The sequence below is a fragment of the Babesia microti genome, chromosome I (genome assembly GCF_000691945.2).
Source record: "Babesia microti strain RI chromosome I, complete genome".
Classification (NCBI taxonomy): domain Eukaryota; phylum Apicomplexa; class Aconoidasida; order Piroplasmida; family Babesiidae; genus Babesia; species Babesia microti.
This window is the reverse complement of record NC_027205.1, coordinates 1,285,431-1,304,281: the sequence shown is the minus strand read 5'-3', so window position 1 is coordinate 1,304,281 and position 18,851 is coordinate 1,285,431. Positions and strand designations below refer to the sequence as shown.

Genomic DNA, 18,851 nt, shown 5'->3' with positions numbered 1-18,851 from the left:
GACGCTCTGAATAAGTTTGAGGCTGCTAGCGAAGGACAAAATATTAAGAATGCTACAATTGATGTATCCACTGCTATCTTTTACTATAAAAATTTAATTTATGCTTTCTACCTAAGTGCTCGTTCAACTTTGGATAGTGATACCATTGAATCTTTGGGATATAACTATGTGAAAGTCAATGCCGATATTTTTGATTATACCTTGAAAACTTGTGGCTATTATATTAGACGTACTAGTTTTCCTTGCTCTAATTGCTCTAATAATCGATTTACTGATGAAAATATTGAAAATTTCAAGAAATCATTTGACGAACAGAGATCCAAGTTTATTGTTTTGAAGGACAAAATTGATAGGAATGATGGAGATTATACCACTCAATTTGGTGAAATGGTGAATGAAGTAAGATATGCAATTAGTGAATTTGTCAAATATTTTCATGCTAACATCACCAAATACAAAGAAGAAGGTATTGATATTGACAGTGATATTGTTTCAAGCTTCGATTTATTTGTCGGCATTACTACCAATATTAAAATGCAATAATTCCTGGACTTACGACACCAACTCTCTCCACATTACTAATTATAAATTGAATGTAGTGTCAAATTTACACATTATTAAAGAGAATCTCACTCTCAAATGTAGAAATTGAGATGTATATGGAAATAAAATTAAATTACATGTGAAAGATAAATCTAAATTAGACTATGAAACATAACTGAAATAAAATAAGTAAATGACGTTTTTGTAATTATAACATATAATTTATAATAATTTAGTATACACTATGTGTATAGTTAGTTAACTATTAATTATTGTATTGATTAAATATTGATTAATAAAGATATTATGTATATATTAATGTTGGTTGTTATATGTTGTTAATATTTTATATAATTGTATACTGTATGATTGATATAATGTAGAGGATAACTTTGGGTATTATTTGATAATAATAATTATTATTAGTGTATAATTATAATAATGCTTATAAAAATGAAAATATTAATTTGAAAGTTTTAATAAAAATGTATGTAAAGGTATGTATTTACAATCTGAAATAACTAATAATACATATATACTTGTGAATATAAAATAATCCAATATTAATTTATTTTAAAATTTCATGGGGGGATCTTATTACCATTAATTCTACTTTGAATATAATACAAACAAATGGAATAATTATTAAACAAACCAGAAATGGATTTACGGAACATACTACAATAATCGTGTTTATTATTATCGATTCAAAAGTTGCTTTTCTGATGGGTTTTCATGTAAAAATAATGAAATAGAATGCTCATCATTGAGAATAACATTTTATTAAAAGGGAAATTTTGCAGTAATGGATGAGCCCGGGGATTCAAATATAAAAATTATTAAATTAATAAAAAAGTTTTACTTTATTGGTACACATATTCTTAATCCTAACAAACTTATTAATTTGATTATATAATATGCAAACATTAGTTACATAAAATTTTATAAAATTTTATAAAATTTTATAAAATTTAATTGATTAGGATTACATGCATATATACTAATAGAACATATACGGGTACCGCAATACAGTACGTTCCCCATATACGGGTACCGCACTACAGTACGTTCCCCATATACGAATAAGTAACAGCTATGGTGTGTAAAGATGGCTCAATTAGATACTGACGCATTGATTTTATATAAAAAATAAATTATTTATTTCAATTATATTTAAAAATTAACCTTGAAAGAATTAATATTGATAGTGATTATTTTCTAGAGTTATGGACGAGAATATGCAGGATTCGGTTTAAGACATTAATATTTTAGCCTTTATTATGCAATCTAAAATTATAATTGGACCCACTATTATTATTAGGATAGAAGGTTATTGAATTTTTTGTTTGAGGCTATACTCTAATTATATTTGTTCAGTTGAATTGCTTATTGAAAATTTTAATAGTTCAGGATGTCAAACCCTATAACATATATTGCTTGGTTTTCCGGTGGTTATGTAACTTCCATTATGATCTTTGGTTTAACAATTTATGGCCCTCTTGTGGTGATAGCACTTGGCCTTCCACCGGAAAGAGCTGGTATATTGACATCATCCGCGTCTTCACGATTTACACTTGGGGGAATGATTGCGGAGCTCATAGGTTTACTTATTGGTAAGCATATATAGGTTATTTGGATTGGCTATACCAATTATGTTGACAATATATTGATATCAAAATAATGTTAATAATTTAGGTCCGGAATCTAAAGAATTATTGGCATCTCTATCAGTATTACAGTTTTTATTTTCTTTTATTTTTTATTCTCACGCACGTTGGTCTTCTGGTTTTACCGGAGAATCTCTGTTTTATATTATGACAACATTTTCTGGTGCAATATCTCGTTTAGGTGAACAAGCTTTTGTAGTATGGAGATTGGAAAGTATGGGAAATGCATTTGCTTTTGGCGGTTATGTATCTGGTTTATTACCTGAATATTATTATCGGTACAAACTGAATACTGTTGATGTAAATAATCCATCATCGATTCGATCTATTTTATTGGAATTATGTTTGATTAATATTATAATTTCAACGATTCATTTAATTTTCATGATTTTGGACATATATTATGTGATAGAAGATAATAAAGCTAAATTATCCTCGGGTAACAGATGGCAATTATTAAAGGAATCTTTAGTAAATATCCGTAATGTGGCATGGGCATTGAGTTATTCTGCTATGGAATCATCGTGTAATTTATTTTACCCATCTATACGTAAGTTATAAGAAAATGTTTTTTTGTGCCATTATTTACCATTAAATATTTTCAATTATTACATTATTTAATATAGTCGTGTTGGATATGGATATTTACACTGAAGATAATAGGGCGGTCCGGCAATCTTCTATTAAAACTGCTTACAGTATAGTTAGATCTATATTGGCCTTAATATTTATAGTATGGGAGATTATTAATCCACATTTTTTCCAAATAAAAGGGAAGCCAATGTATACAGACTATATGTCCCTAATAAACATTGGTTGGAATAGTTTATGGACGTTTTCTGCAATCTCATTCACAATAATTAGAAATATTATTTCTATATTAGTTACACTGACATATCACTATCCGAACAACCCCTTCCTTTCATTAATGAAAACCTACAGTTTCATCTATTACTTTTCTATTTTTTACAGTTTCTCTAGAACATATTGTTATTTGATTTTTGTACAGATATTTTCACAATTGGGCCAATACAATTTCATAATAGATGAAATCAATAAGGAAGGTGAGTGACTTACTCATAATGTACAATATACTGCACACTAATTCTTTCCACATTAACCAAGATATTCATTTAGATTTTAACATCATAAACTTATTACGTTGTATCCATTGTAGAATGTGTTGTGCATGTAATATGTTATGTTGTTCCAGCTCAGGTGAAGCCAAGTGTTGCGAAGCGTGTAGTAGCAAATGTTTGAGTGTTGCGAAAGATAAACTAAAAGAATCTAGGAAATTAATTTGTTCATCCATCAAGGTGTTTTCTAAAGTAAAACGAAGTGACAGTGGCGGTACGAAGAATAGTCAAGATAAGCCAGATTTACTGGTAGGGGTTAGTAACATTAAACAGTCTAAGGATATGCTCTTGAAAGTTATTGAAGAATTGAATGGTAGTGTTATAACCAGTTGTAATGGTGGAGGTTCTTCATGTGAATGTAATTGTACCACTAATTGTACTAGTGGTGGTAATTGTTGTATTATAAAATTTTTATGTGGTAAAGATGATTGCTGCAAAGATGGACAGAAGTGTTGTGAAAATGGAGTTACAGATGTGTGTAGTAAAGATGATTGCTGCAATGATGGGAAGACGTGTTGTAATGGAGGTGAAAGTTGTAAATGTTGCAATTCAGCTAGTGGAGATACATGCAGTGGTAGTTCTGGTGGTAAATGTGGATGCTGTACACAGTCCGGGAACAGTACTTGTTGTTGCAAGGATGCTAAGAAATTCTGTTTGGTTTGTTGCATCTCCAATATAACTGGAAGGTTCGAGAGATTGAAAAGTGTTAACAATATTTCAATGCAGTTATGCAGTTTCACATTGCTGCTCTTCAGCTCAATCACGTTCGCAGTGCAGGCTGAATACTTGGATCTTCATAGTACCTTAAGGTATATTAGGAAGAAGAGAGGTAGTTACTTCATTGATACTGTACATCCTGTTATTGGTCTTTTTTGGTGGGTTTGGCACGCGCTCATTATGTGTGTTATAAACATGGTTATAGATCCATTTATTTATACTGCAAGTTTTCTAGGTAAAGTGTGCCAGTTCTTCAGAAGACGAACCAACATCAACACTAATCCAATAAATCAAACTTTTAGAAATCCTAGTATGAGCAACAGGAGACCACCTGCCAATACATAGAGACAAGCGGGCACCAGTGGTTCAAATATTATCCCAACCTAATGTGAAAATCAATCCAATCGCAATACATCAATCCATATAATAGACTAAATAATGATTTATAGACAAGGAACAATGGATATTACAAATCTTGAGATTCAAATTAATAGTATAAAATAGTAATGTTTGGTTAAAATACCGATGGCTTACATGTAATATACTCATTCTAATTTATACAAATTATATAGATTTTCACGTTAGTCTATTATAAATATTATGTTATTTAATATGTAACAATGATCATTAAATATAGATTCTGGATGTGATGGCGATTAAAAATTATGAATATGTTTATTTCTGTTCAATGTGACAATATTGATGTTTCAGGAAATCTTAGCAATCTAAATCTTTATTCCTATTTTCCACAATATCAAAGATTATCCGTTTGTGAAATTCACGATCAATATTGTAGAATACAAGGGCAATATAGACAAGGGAATGTTGCAAAACAAATATTGTGCCATAAATGACTTTTACATAAAACAATACATTAGCATCTAATTTTTTTTCTATTCCAGTGTAACCATACTTTCCTAATAAATAATATAATAATTTTAATACTATAGCAGTAATTCCATTTTTAATGAAAAAGATGAAGCCAAATAACACCCCTTCGTGCCTAAATTAACGAATAATTGGTATACCTTTTATCATTCAATGAATGGACATAATCAATAACATCGCCATTCATAGACTGCAAAGTTGTGTGAAATATTCCATTTGAAAATCCATAAATAATGAGGAGTGTGATTAACAAAGTCAAATTTTTTGCTTTAACTGTAAAGAATAGCAATATGACACAGATTGTTTGAACTAACATAGAAAAAAAACATGACGTTCTCTTCTCCGGATTAAATTTAATTCTATATTTAAACCAAAAAGGGAGGATCAATATCATAGATACTACAGCTATCAAGGGAGAAAACGCTTCAATGTTAGGCATTTCCACGATATGTCTAGTAGCGAAACATATTGCGTAAGCTCCGATAGATAAAAAAATAGAATTCGACGTATCCATTAGTGTCAACGCAATAGCATATCTATTTGAAATAAGCTTTAGATATTTCTTCAAAAAATCATAACTCCGTTCTAATTTAATAAAAATATATTTTTTCAATGGCATTTTTAAATATTCATATTCAATAGAAGATTTATAAATATCATTTTTAATAATATTATCGCATTCTGAATTTGTGTCATTCATATAAATCTGGAATAAACACAATGAGATCGTGAGGATTATAAAGAATATGGGCGCTAAAATGTAATTACGATAACGTATGCCATCTAAACTGTCCAAAAATAAACCAAACAAAGCATGTCCTGAGTGAGCAATAATAGTTCCTAGCGTATAAAAAATAGTTGCCCATGTTTGAAGTTCAATGCGAACATCGTAGTTTGTAGATAAATTTGCTCCAATAGAAGCAAATGAAACTTCATACAAAGCCCATCCGATGCCTGTGACTAATGATATACTGTACATAAATGGTTGCATAACTTTAGATAAAATTGATGGAAGGTATACGATAAGAACGAATCCAACTAAATATATTTGATAAAACTTTACCACCAAATATAAATGAACCGAATATGAATGATATTTTAAATTTTTTAATGTTTAAATTGCCATCAGAAGATCCTAAAATCAATCCAATAAGTGGCTGGGTTATTGTCATTGAAATACTCATTAGAAATACTAATGTACCAATTTGATCTAGATAAAAATAATAAATACCTATACCCCAGTTGTAATGAGTAGCATACAGAGGTATAATATATGCTAATATTGTCGTAGACATGCATATAAAAGGAAGCTGGGGAAATGAATACAATATCATAGTTAAGATTGGAATGTGATTAGGAAGAGATCCGTTTCCGGACGTTTCAGATATAATAGATGAATCATGTGTAGAAGAACTAATTTCATCATTTACCAGCGCATCCATCTAATTATATATACAATAAATGGTAAATGAATATGAATAAAATAGAAATAAGGTGTGGGGGGAAAGAAAATATTAGACATGAAATATAATTTTAAAAGTAATTTTAAGCAATATAAGGGTTGGAATACTTATTTTGTGTTGTTGTTCAACTAAGATTTGGTGGAAGTTTGTATCACTAACACATAAATGGGCGCATTAACATCTATAAAATTGGTCAACACTCATGGTTAATTTAACATTTTCATTTAATTAAAAGCTATAGCTTAACATGACATGATATATTATATTTTTACTAAAATAGTTTCTAATGAAACAAATAAAATTTATAGTGATTTCATAATTTATTATTCAATTATACAAATGAACTAAAATCTGGCGAGATATTAATTTATTCATATTATCACTATTTCACTGCGCTTAAATTAACTATTATTGACCAATAAATGAAAACTTTTAACCATTTCTGTTAATACCCAATTAATATTGAATATAATTTCCACAACCATTAAAATATGTCTTTAATTTTGGCTAAAGAATATTTTAATTTGTTAGTTTGATGTATGAAGAAAAGTAATGAATGGTATGATAAAAACTCAAAAATGTCAATATTTTTTAAACGATATTTTTCCACTTTTACCTACTAATTAAAAACTAACAAGAGGAATTTAGCCATACATTCCAAGTGGAAAAATGTTTCAATCGCCCGAAATTATATTAGTAGCATTTATTTAACATGGCAAAATACTGATTTGATCGTGTAACATATTAGCATAAAACATAATCACAATGAAGTAACCATGAAATTATTAAAATAAATACAATTAAAGAGTTGGCGTCAATTCAAATTAAGCATATTAAAAGAACATTCATGTCATAATTTTCCACAATGCCCCACTATAAAAGAAGAAATAACATTAAAAATTGTATTTACAATATTATAATACCCAAAAAACACTTTTAAACGGATAAGTGATTAAATATATGTGAAATTTCATTTAATTGTATACAAAAAATAGAATGAGACAATAAACAATTTTAAATAGGACAAATAGATACTAGAATGGAGTTTATCTTATTAGAATATTTTTCGCTCTTTGTATAAATATTTTTATCGTCTCAACATCCCAATAAAATCTATAACCTAGGCAACACCCAAGACAAAAATGTATACGCTAAAGGCAAATCATTGCATATGACGATGGTGTTTATTATATCGAATTAAATACAATGGGGATAGCTGAGCTCAATTATTTATTTGTTCAAATTATGACAAGTACATTCCGAGTTAGATAACATTTGTTTAATAAGTAACCCCCCAAATCCTGGAGAATCCAGAATGATACACATTGCAATAAAATGTCTGAATGAATTCACTTCAATTAAAATATCTATTATTTATACTGATTATATTATAGCTAAACTGACTACATCTGTAAAAACTGATGATAAATATCATATATATTATTTTATATACCAATTTATTCCCAAACCGATATAGATTGATCTATCAAAATAAAATTGTTATAATCAAAATTTCCAATTATATAATTAAATTTGACGATAATGCTAAATTACCAAATTATAATGTTTTATATATACAAATATATACTTGTGAACATAATAATCCATTATTAGTTTATTTTAGAGTTTCTATAGGATGATCTTACAGCAGTTACTTCTGCTTTGAATAATAATACAAATAAATGGAATAACTAAAAATTAAAGTATGTAGGCGATTTTAATAACATACTGAGGATGATTACATATTATCTTTTATCTATTATAAAAGGGAAAATATGATGAAGAGGCCAAATTTGGTTACTGCGTCCACAAAAAAGTATGGTAGAATCGAATTGGATCATTCATTAGCAAAAGCTGTCTGCAAAGATTCAAAATGCGTAAAGTAAATAATTTGGATATACAAATTAATTGTGTAAAATAATAATGCCTGGTAAAAATGCTGACGGCTTAATTTAAATTTTCACTTGCCGATTTTTGTTAGTTTAGTAATCCATAACTCAAATTTAATGGCCTCTCTACAGTATATGTACTTTTTAAAATTATACTCACTTATAATAAATCAATCCCCAAAGCAACATCTATGCAGATTATGAGATAAGTAGTAGAATGAAAAGGCATTATTAAAGGCGAGTTTGTTTGCATTTAAATTATAATTTACTATAATATGCCATACGCTATTAATAAACAAATTAGTCACCACAGAGAACGCATAGGCATAGGAATAGGGTAACTTGGGCCCATAAATGTTATCTGTCGAATGTTTACATTATATACTGTAAGATGGTAATATCAATCTGCGGCGACAGTGGCCACTAATCAATGCAGGCGCCTCTAGTGATTGACTAATGCACCTTGGCACAACTTATTTCCACAAAAATAAGTGGAGTATAAGCATATTGGAGAATATTAACATGAAGATAAAAAAAACTAACCCACCACCCGCCGCTGCAATTTACAGCCATATTATTATCATTAGACACAATTTAGTTACATTGAAGGGATACAAACTCGGATTGGAAAGCACCAAAAATATCAGACAATAATTCAGCATACACAACACTTTGTGAATCAATTTCTAGATATCATTCTTAGGAGTTTGCAGATGATATACTCGGCCTCCAGACATCGATCAATAATTTAGATCGTACAATCCGACGATGAACTGTTGGAAGCCAAATCTCCTAAGGGTAAAGCCAGGTAGGCGAGCTTAACACTGTAGATTCCAGGAATGCATAATCAATTTTACATGCTAACTAATTCTGCTAATTATTTCTTATATACATTTTGGTAACATTATAAATGCGGGCATTTACTTGCCTTCGTTAGAAGAGAGTTAAACTGCACCAAACGAATTGCAACATTACGCAAGTCATTGTTAACAACATTGTTCTTAATAAATAGCCAATAAATAATGAACCAACTGATTAGCCAGCCAATTCCTTGGCTAATTGACAAATCACTGAATAGCACCAGTTGTGGGGGTAAGAATGAGATCGATTACGTAATGGAATTGATAGGGTGAGTATCTTTTAACCCTAACTATATCAACCAGTGCAATCTGTTTGTGAGTCCCAATCCCTTTGGCGACGCACTCCCGGACCATTTCATACATTTTATATAACAATTCATCAATGTAAGTCCTCTTATCATTTTGTTGCGTTGAGTAATTTACATCAGTTGACATTGCTGTAAATTGTAATTTGGTTATAGGTTCTAGTGCAGCGGACACTGTGTGAATGTGTAACATGCAAGAGCTTTTTTTGTGGGATAAAATAATTGCAGTTTCCCAGCCAATTGAACTATCAGGGAGCAGACCCAACAACACTCTATTGACAGTACCAACGTATTTAGAATTACACAAATTTCTGCAATTCCCTGGTAATATATCAACCCTAGAAGGATCTACCGAGTTAGCTTTTAGCCCTTTCCTGAAAAACTGGATGAAGAATTACATACCCCCAAAGCTTCTTCATTGATATCAGTGACCACCAACTTACACGATGAGTTCATTGCAAGTATTGGCAATGAAAAGTAACCAATGCCACAAAACATATCGACCACAAGTTCAACCCGATCATTAGACATGTATTTAGTGGGTATACGGACCCTCTCATTGACATTCCCCGCTGAAAACATACACTTTGTCACGTCTAATACGTATTTGATGCCATTTTCGACGATTTGAGTAATTGGATCACCGTATAACATTTTAATATTGGGCTTCCTCATTTCTCCTTGTATAACACCTTTTACTCCTATTGCTTTGATGCCTCCAATCCTCTTATCAATAACATGCGCTACTTGTTCATACATGGGCTCCAGTAATGATTGGTCCAATCCATTATCCACTAGTGATCTGTTAAACATCGTTAAATCGTCATTAAATAATAGTATATGCCCTAAACGTTCATACTTTGTAAGCTTCAAATTACCAATTAGCTTATGAGCGTCGATATTATATTGTGCCAAGTATTCAATTATACATTGGATAGCTGAATTATTTGTTCGGAGATTAGCACCAGGATGAGAGTTTGTGTGCATGTCATGCAGATTTATTGGGATCAGGAATAGACCGTTGCGATTTATAATCTTGCGCTTCTTGTCATACCAGCCCATTTCTTGGCAAAAGTTTTTACACCGTTTCACAACACTAGAGTCTAGAATTTCCAGGTAACTTCCGCTTAAAGAATTGGGAAATTGCAATCGCAGTGATAGTGGCCGTTGGAACACGGATCCGAATGTGAAGCAAACAATTCCACCTCCTATCAGATATAACAATTCACGCGTAGTATCATATACTATGGACGATTTTACTATTGTGTTATTGTGTGGAACATCTCCCAAGTAATACCATTTCAACTCATCTAAATCCAACCTCCATATATCGAACAGCATCATTCCATAACTGCTTTCATTAGTGGATATACCACCCATGACTATTACAGAATTGCCAATTTGCACTGAAGAGTGCGAAGCCCTATTATTGGGAAATTTGTCACCACCAACATTTATGAAGTTCCACGCACAATTAGCAGGGTTAAAAGCCCAAATTTTATCCATAAAATTACACCAGCACTTTGCATTCATTCCACCTATAACATAAACGGTGCCATAATAATAAGTTATTGTGGAAGAGGCAAGTGCCATTGGACAATCAACCAATTGACTCCAAAAAATAGTATAATGCCCATCGCTCTTACAAATAGTCCCCTTCCACAAATCTCCTAGAAAGTTATAACCGTGAGTTATACCTCCATACATGTAAAATGTGTTGCCTTTGATTGGTGCTATTGAATGTCTAAATCTGGGGGCAGGTTCGGTTGTTATTGGTTCAGCCCTAGTCAACTGATAATTGGCCGATATGTCTATGATGTGGACTTCATCACTCGGATCTATTGGACTGGATCTGCCCATGACTACAGCTATATTTCCATCCGCAATAGGTAGAATGCAGCTAAAAATGCTCTTAATGGTATAGTTCTGATAAACATAAGCCCACACATTTCTTTTAATTGAATAAATGCTTAGTATGGGGGGATTAGAACCAGCTGTAAACCCACCGAACACATAAACTGAATCCCCGATTATGCACGATGATGAGCCCCAGCGTTTCATGTATTTATACCCGTTTAACTCTCGTACATCAATTAAAGGGTTCAAACTAGCATAGTAAGTGTAGTAATTGTGAGTACTGTAGTACAATTTCCAGTAAAATCCAACCATATCTCCTAAATTATCTGTATGCTTCCTGTTGCACACTTTCAGATAGTAGTTTAAAGTATCTTCGGTGATAAGCCAATCAATGCCATTTGAGCTGTACCTAGCAATTGGAGCCTCAAAATTTTGGGATCCTCTGATTGCTAGAATGTACCGCTTTCTGGCGGAAATCAAACCGGATTGCTTCAATCCAAATTCCTTGGCTACCTCCAAAATTGCGACAGCTTGGTCAAAATTGGGAAACTCCACGTGAATGACAAAGGGTTCATATTTCAGCAGAATCTCAACTTCCGGTGATAACTTATAAGTTTGTTTAGAATAAAATGGACTTCCATTAGTAACTGATTGTATCCACAATAAGACACAGTGCAAATTTACGTGCGAGTGGGATACTTTCAAAAAAAGGGTTTCGCATTTTTTAGCACCAGCACTTAAATTCTTAGCCAGAATAACAATTCTTCCTGAACAGCTTGAGGTTGTTACACATTTTTTGTCCTTAAAAAGCTTTATATAAGGATGCAATAACACATCAATTGAATTCTTCAACGATTTGTCCCCTGATAGGAATTCATTGGATCCATTTAGAACATCACTATACCCATTTTTGATACCGATCGCAGTGTCTATATTACTATAAATCACATTAGGAATTTGTTGTACGGATATTGTTCTGGTGTTGTCATATATGTTCAAATAGGGACTTGTTTCTAGGAGGTTTGCGATTAGTGGACTAGAATTATTCATCAAACCTCCACTTACACAACCTTACCAATATTCAATTGAATAATCATTACCACTCTTGCATTTCTCATAAGTAATAGTAGGGCCACTAAAATTACCAAGTCAAATATATTCTAAGGTATATCTCAGACAATCTCTACTATGGCATACTAATTTATATATGACAAATTATTGTCTAAAAATGTTTATTCGTGTCAAATTTGTGCCTACTGTATATGTTATATGTTTGGGGGAGCATGCATTACATAGGTGCCTACATGACATATGCGTGTTTGTTTGGGATGTATATATATTAACGCATATGTGGCTATACAAAACTAAAACGTACACATAAGTACTAAGATTTATACGATGTTTATGACAATCTATGTCTATATGATAAATCGACACTTATATTAGATAAGTCTGTATATTTGTGACATGCTCTTGTTTATTTGGAGCATTAATATTATATAAGGTCAATATTAGAATGTATCATAGATGAGGATATATCCGTATAGACGATATATATAGAGAATATAACTAGGGTACTATTACTAAGTTTAGGCAATGCAGGTACCGGGAGTGGTTACTGGGGTCGATGGGGGTGACATATTCGTTCAACCAGAACGAATAACTTACCTGTGCGCCCATAATGGACACTCCGACCTCATGTGATCCACGGGTGTTACTAGATTGCAAGACACTGTACGATTCGTCGAAGGTGGCCTTATTGGATAGCGTGGTGGATGCTATGTTTGGTAATTGCAATACGACTAGTCGTGATGCGGCACACAAAATACTCGGAGAGCTGAAATCTCTTCCTGATGCTTGGAGAAATGTAGCAGTAATACTATCTACCTCACGTAACACAAATACCAAGTTTTTAGCGTTACAGATTTTGGAATCCTGTATCGGCACGCGCTGGAACATACTACCAGAACAAGAAAGGGCAGGCATTAAGCAATATGTTAGTGAATTAGTAATCAACATGGCTATGGAAGAGAAGACGTGGGTCGAAGAGAAGCATTTGCTTACCAAAGCGAATGAAAATTTGATTCAAATTGCTAAACGCGAATGGCCAGAAAAGTGGCCAACTTTTATATCAGAAATTTGCAAATCGTCCCATGCATCCCAAATTATTTGTGAAAACAATATGCATATTTTGAATATGCTCAGTGAAGAAGTTTTTGATTTTGGCCAAGAACAAATCACTAGTACTAGGGTAGCTACCTTAATGAATCGCATGGCATCTGAATTTTGTACTGTTTTCGATTTGTGTCTATTTGTGCTAGTTGGGGCATCTAAAAATCCGGAAGTACTTAAACAATCGTTAATTAAGCAGACTCTAACGTGCCTGGCTCATTTCATCAAATGGATTCCACTTGGTTATATATTTGAACCATACAATCATCAAGGAATACCAGTGTCAATACTTGATTTGTTGCTTAACAATTTTTGGGAGCCACTATTCTTCAGAATTGAATGTACAAAGTGTTTTTCAGAAGTGGCCAATCTAGATCTACATCAAAACGAAGTCCAGATGTTTAGCAACAGACTAATATCTTTCTGGACCCAATTAGTAAACAAATTTGCATTGTTACCTCCAAATTCAACCAACTACGACAACACATCATATGTGTCTCCACAGATGCGAATGTTTTGGGAAACCTTTTACCTCCAATTTGCATTACTCACGACAAATTTCTTAAAGCGTTATCACCAAGATATCGTTACGGCCACTAGGGATAAGCAATCCATCTTGCTAGTGTTAGAACGACTAATTCGAGTGACGGAGGCTAATCATGAGGAGACTTTTAAGATAACACTAGATTATTGGCATCACCTCACTAAGATGTTTTTAATGCCGGAACAAAGAAAATCTTTAGGTATTGCCGGTGAAAATGACCCTACTGCGGAGTCGTTTTCTGATTATCGTCTACTACTAGTAGCAGTACAGAAAGTTTTTATAAACAAAATGGCCAAGCCACAAGAGATTTATATAATGTATGACTCGGAGTCTGGCGAGGTGACGAGGGAATACGACCAAAATACCGCAGAAATTACCTTGTACAATCGCATGAAACAGACACTCATTGGATTAACAACCTTACTTCAAGATGACACTGAAAGATTGATGTTGGAAGTGTTGGATCGTGAAATGGCAATGGCACAGGGGGTTTCTCATTCAAAAAACAATGAAGATTGGGATTCAACAGCACTAAACCGCCTTTGTTACAGCGTTGGGGCGATAAGTGGCGCTATGGATGAGGGCGTAGAGAAGAGATTTTTGGTCCAGGTTATTAAGAGCCTGCTGAACATATGCGAGGTGAAGACATCAACATCACACAAGGCAATAGTAGCCTCTAACATCATGTACGTCGTAGGTCAGTATCCCCGATTCTTGAAGGCAAATTGGCGCTTCTTACATACTGTACTGAATAAATTATTTGAGTTTGTTAGAGAAACGTTCCCAGGAGTGCAACAAATGGCATGTGAGACATTTTTAAAGCTTTCACTTACTTGTGGCAAGGTAATCGTATCTTCGTGTGGCAATACTGAGCCATATCTCACAGTATTGCTAAATAACCGTGACATGGTTGCATCGTATTTGGATGATAAGTTACTGTTGATTTATTATGAAGCAGTGGGCAATGTAATTTCGGCAGCTTCACCGGATATCCAGCCCGGCCTGATTCAGAAACTGCTGGAATCATGTAACGTGCAGTGGCAACAGGTGTTAAGGGCAATACAAAGCGACAATTGCGATGCACTAAGTTGTACACGGGCAGCATTCTTCTTCCTTAGAGCAAATACCCGGATTGCCAAAACCACAGGCTCCGCTTTTACCTGCCAACTCGGATCTATCTTCCCTGCAATGATGAATCTTTATTCATGCTTATCACTACAAATTTCAAAGCAAGTGGCGGAACAAGGCCTTTCCTGCATCAAAAACACACTTATTGTGGCCAAGAATCAAACTAAACGTGCTGTTTTACACCTAATTGAGACGTTTGTATCCAATGTTTCTCCCCCTAAAGACCCATCGACAGTACAGGTGATAAATACAATATTCGATTCCTGCATCACTTATGTATTCGTTGACTACCAAAAATCCCATCCAGATCTGAGAGATCCAGATGTTTTAACTCTTGCTGAGTGTTTTGTTACTAACGTTGATTGCAATTTGTGTCAAATCTTTGACACTATGTTTGAGTGTACCTTAAATATGGTCAAACAAGATTTTCATAGTTATCCAGATCACCGCGAAAATTTTTACAATCTCCTAGGAAAAAGTGTCCAGCACCGATTTTCTGGGATCACTTGCCTCCTCCCCAGTGCCCAATCAACACTTTTGAAAAGTTTGATTTGGGCCTTCCGCCACGAACATCCTACATTATCTGATAAGGGCTTGAAGATAACATACAACTTTTTGAGGGGCATGGGTTTAGGTTTGGACCAACCTCCCACAGAGTACATGCTAGAATTTTGCAGGGAACACTACTATATGTTACTAGATGAGGTCCTAAGTGTGCTAACGGATACTTTGCATAGGTCTGGTTTTAAGACTCAGACTGAAATATTGCGGTTACTAATTGGCGCAATCGAATCTGGGAAATTACATCTTCCCCAAGCTGGGTTGGAGAAGATCCAAGTTATGAGACATTTAGTTGAAATTATAACAAGAGCCTTCGCCACAATAAACGTTACTCAAGCGGAGGCATTCATTTTGGACATATTTAACTACAGCATTATCACCGATAAAACGCACAGTGACGCGCTGGAAGTTGTGACGTCTAAGTTTCAAATTACAATCCAGGATCTACTCCTTTCTATTAAGGAGTACAGTGAGCAGTCTAACGAGACACATGCATTACACCGAGATCAGGCAGTAGCAAGATCTAGACATATGTAATATCCACTCAATTCACCTTTAGGGAGCGATTCGAATTTTTTAATTGAAAAATTCAATTTTATTATGCTATACCCTTTGCGTATTACACATTATAACTTCAGGTTATACTGCACAATAATTAGACATTTTGCGTGTGTTTAGTGATTATCAATTGTCCCCCCAAGCTTAACCCATGTCTGCATTGGTCAAATGTGTACTGGAAAAATAATTTCATACCCTGGAGAACCGCACTAACTTTCAAATTTATAGTAGCATGGCAATTAATCAATTTTTATAGTATCAAAGTGATTGTGGACGATTTTTTCCTTTTTCATCTGAAAATTTATTTATTATTATTATTTCAAAAACTCACCAATATCTATTATTGCCCATAAACTATATGGACAAACAGATAATTCCACACATAAACGCTATTGATCCATTATATATAGTGTGTACATTAAAAAAATAGTTTATGAGTTAGTATATAATAATTCAATTATTATTTTTTATTGCAAAACTTAAGCGAATTGGGTAATATAAATCTCAACTCACAAATGCTTTACTCCATTCATCAATTATTAGTTGATAAATGGAAAAGATTCACACATACCTGAGTAACATTATTTTAGGTTGGACAGTTAATTTTTAAAAATCAGTGCATAAGGTTAATAAACAGAGCAATGAAGAAAGAGAATTGGCACGATGGGGTATCTCTATAGGAGGAATTTAATACACATATACCCACAATATCATTTGCTTTGGTGTGTCAAACACCAAAGTTTGTACATTAATAGCTGCAAGTTAGTAGTGCAAATTTCCCGATTTATATACATTAACACAATGCCTAGTGAGGGGTGCGGCGAATACGTAGACGAAGCACAGACTCCTGGGCCACTGCACATAACTGAACTCGAGACACCAATCAATACAAGGAATAGAGATCCCGGACCAACTCTCAGGTATTTGGCTGGAAGCAGTCCCATAAAGACACAAATTAGCGGCGATAGTCGCTCTATGTGGAATAATGTACACTCGGTTATCTCCAATGATTTACCACGGTACATATATGATACATCTACACAAGTAGATGCCAATGATGGTTTGACTTGCGAAAAATACACATGCTCACCAAAGGCAACCCCTCTTAGACCATTGCCTCTTGATCCAAATGATGTTGTCAAGCGGACCCAGAGATTTGAAGCCATGAAATTTGCTCATAATTTTGTACGAAAGTATACCAACACTAGCAACTCAAAAACGCCTTGCAATTACCAAAATAAGTCTGTAACTGTTGGATTGTACACTCCCCTTAGAATTCACTCATCAAACGAACCGAACACTGATGATTACAAACCACCAAATTACAACATACGAATTTCACCTCCCAACTACTACTCTGACACTGATATTTCTAAGTTCGACTTTTCGATCCTAAAGTCAAACATTGATTCCATAATCAATTCCACTCCGACATACCACTCATACTCTATAAAGAACGACTCAAATGAGTCGGCGGATTTTGGAAGCATTATGACTCCTATTCGTTACCAATCCGCCACAAATTCGATGAGATCAGTCGCAAACGACACTTATTTGCACGATGACCATTCGACTCTAACTTATATATCTAATGAATCACCATATTCGGCATACAGACATACCAGCGTTAATACTTCGTATAGGAATTATAGAAACTCACCCGCTTCAAATTGGGTAAAATCTGATTACTCCCACCAACAACCACCTTATAACGATTTTATTAAACAAGATGATCCATTTACCAGTAATACCTATGGCACTGGCATCAATAATTCCTCTTCCTGCTCCAGCGATAGCGACAATCCCTTCAAGTTTGACTCTCAATTTTTCAATAAAAGGCAATCACACAACCAATTTAGACAACATAACAGCGCATCTTTACCAGATAGGAAAGATTTAATGGCCAATCATACCCACGAGTGCTGTGATCATCTGTTAAAAGGATCGGATAACAACTTAATGATTCCCGCAAACAGTGATTTATGGGACAATTCTCAATCACAATTTGACTGTGTAAGCTCAACAAAATCTACCCAGTCGCACATCAAATTGCACGAGGCATCCAACAAGTGTGGCAATAGCGAACACAATTGCAACTGCAAATCGCTGCAAAATGAGTTGAACATGTTGAAGAATATGTTCGCAGAATTTAAATCAGACTTGGAAACTATTATCAACGGGATATCCAGTAAAAATACTAGATGTAACGAATTAGTTGATGATTCGAAAGGAACAAGTGACAAATTTGATGGATCGGATGCTATAGATACTAAAATGGTTGATGACAATATGGATGCTTTTGAACCCAAAATAGATTCAGAAGCGAATTCCAGAATTAGGATTGGCAGTGAAATAGTCAGAGAAAATAAATACAACATGAATAATAAATTATATTCTGATGAAAATATTGTTGGAGTCCCTGCAGATGTGATGGAGGGGTATAGGGTTGCCCTAACCATCAAGCGTATGTTGCACGTCAAATCTATGAATTCTGTAGTGCCTGCATTTACGTCCTTTTTGCACAAAAGGATAAACTAACAGACTTATTAATTTTTATAACACT

At 33.6% G+C, this 18,851-nt stretch overlaps 7 protein-coding genes across 7 annotated transcripts; 5 read left to right on the top strand and 2 right to left on the bottom strand.

The window, feature by feature from the left end:
• On the top strand, window positions 388–543 carry BMR1_01G03535 (BMN1-like protein, partial (C-term); the record flags this gene model as incomplete). The annotated part of the gene is made up of 1 exon (XM_021483007.1): window positions 388–543. One exon carries the CDS (start codon window positions 388–390, stop codon window positions 541–543), a length of 156 nt encoding a protein of 51 aa, XP_021337585.1.
• BMR1_01G03516 (Vesa-like) lies at window positions 1,955–4,408 on the top strand (the record flags this gene model as incomplete). Its single annotated transcript, XM_021483006.1, has 4 exons — window positions 1,955–2,156; window positions 2,239–2,760; window positions 2,837–3,274; window positions 3,348–4,408. 4 exons carry the CDS (start codon window positions 1,955–1,957, stop codon window positions 4,406–4,408), a joined length of 2,223 nt encoding a protein of 740 aa, XP_021337584.1.
• A 372-nt stretch (window positions 4,409–4,780) lies between these two features.
• Window positions 4,781–6,393, bottom strand: BMR1_01G03515 (Transmembrane protein, putative sugar transporter; the record flags this gene model as incomplete). Its single annotated transcript, XM_012792317.1, has 3 exons — window positions 4,781–5,066; window positions 5,092–5,989; window positions 6,015–6,393. 3 exons carry the CDS (start codon window positions 6,391–6,393, stop codon window positions 4,781–4,783), a joined length of 1,563 nt encoding a protein of 520 aa, XP_012647771.1.
• A 1,442-nt stretch (window positions 6,394–7,835) lies between these two features.
• On the top strand, window positions 7,836–8,054 carry BMR1_01G03513 (BMN2 family, Pseudo gene; the record flags this gene model as incomplete). Its single annotated transcript, XM_012792316.1, has 1 exon — window positions 7,836–8,054. The coding sequence occupies one exon, from the start codon at window positions 7,836–7,838 to the stop codon at window positions 8,052–8,054; it is 219 nt and encodes a 72-aa protein (XP_012647770.1).
• A 1,316-nt stretch (window positions 8,055–9,370) lies between these two features.
• Window positions 9,371–12,375, bottom strand: BMR1_01G03510 (Methyltransferase TYW3; the record flags this gene model as incomplete). The annotated part of the gene is made up of 2 exons (XM_012792315.1): window positions 9,371–9,850; window positions 9,871–12,375. The coding sequence occupies 2 exons, from the start codon at window positions 12,373–12,375 to the stop codon at window positions 9,371–9,373; spliced, it is 2,985 nt and encodes a 994-aa protein (XP_012647769.1).
• On the top strand, window positions 13,007–16,267 carry BMR1_01G03505 (XPO1, CRM1, exportin-1; the record flags this gene model as incomplete). The annotated part of the gene is made up of 1 exon (XM_012792314.1): window positions 13,007–16,267. The coding sequence occupies one exon, from the start codon at window positions 13,007–13,009 to the stop codon at window positions 16,265–16,267; it is 3,261 nt and encodes a 1,086-aa protein (XP_012647768.1).
• Window positions 16,268–16,951: 684 nt separating this feature from the next.
• BMR1_01G03500 (hypothetical protein) lies at window positions 16,952–18,826 on the top strand (the record flags this gene model as incomplete). Its single annotated transcript, XM_012792313.1, has 1 exon — window positions 16,952–18,826. The coding sequence occupies one exon, from the start codon at window positions 16,952–16,954 to the stop codon at window positions 18,824–18,826; it is 1,875 nt and encodes a 624-aa protein (XP_012647767.1).
• Between the last annotated feature and the right edge of the window lie 25 nt (window positions 18,827–18,851).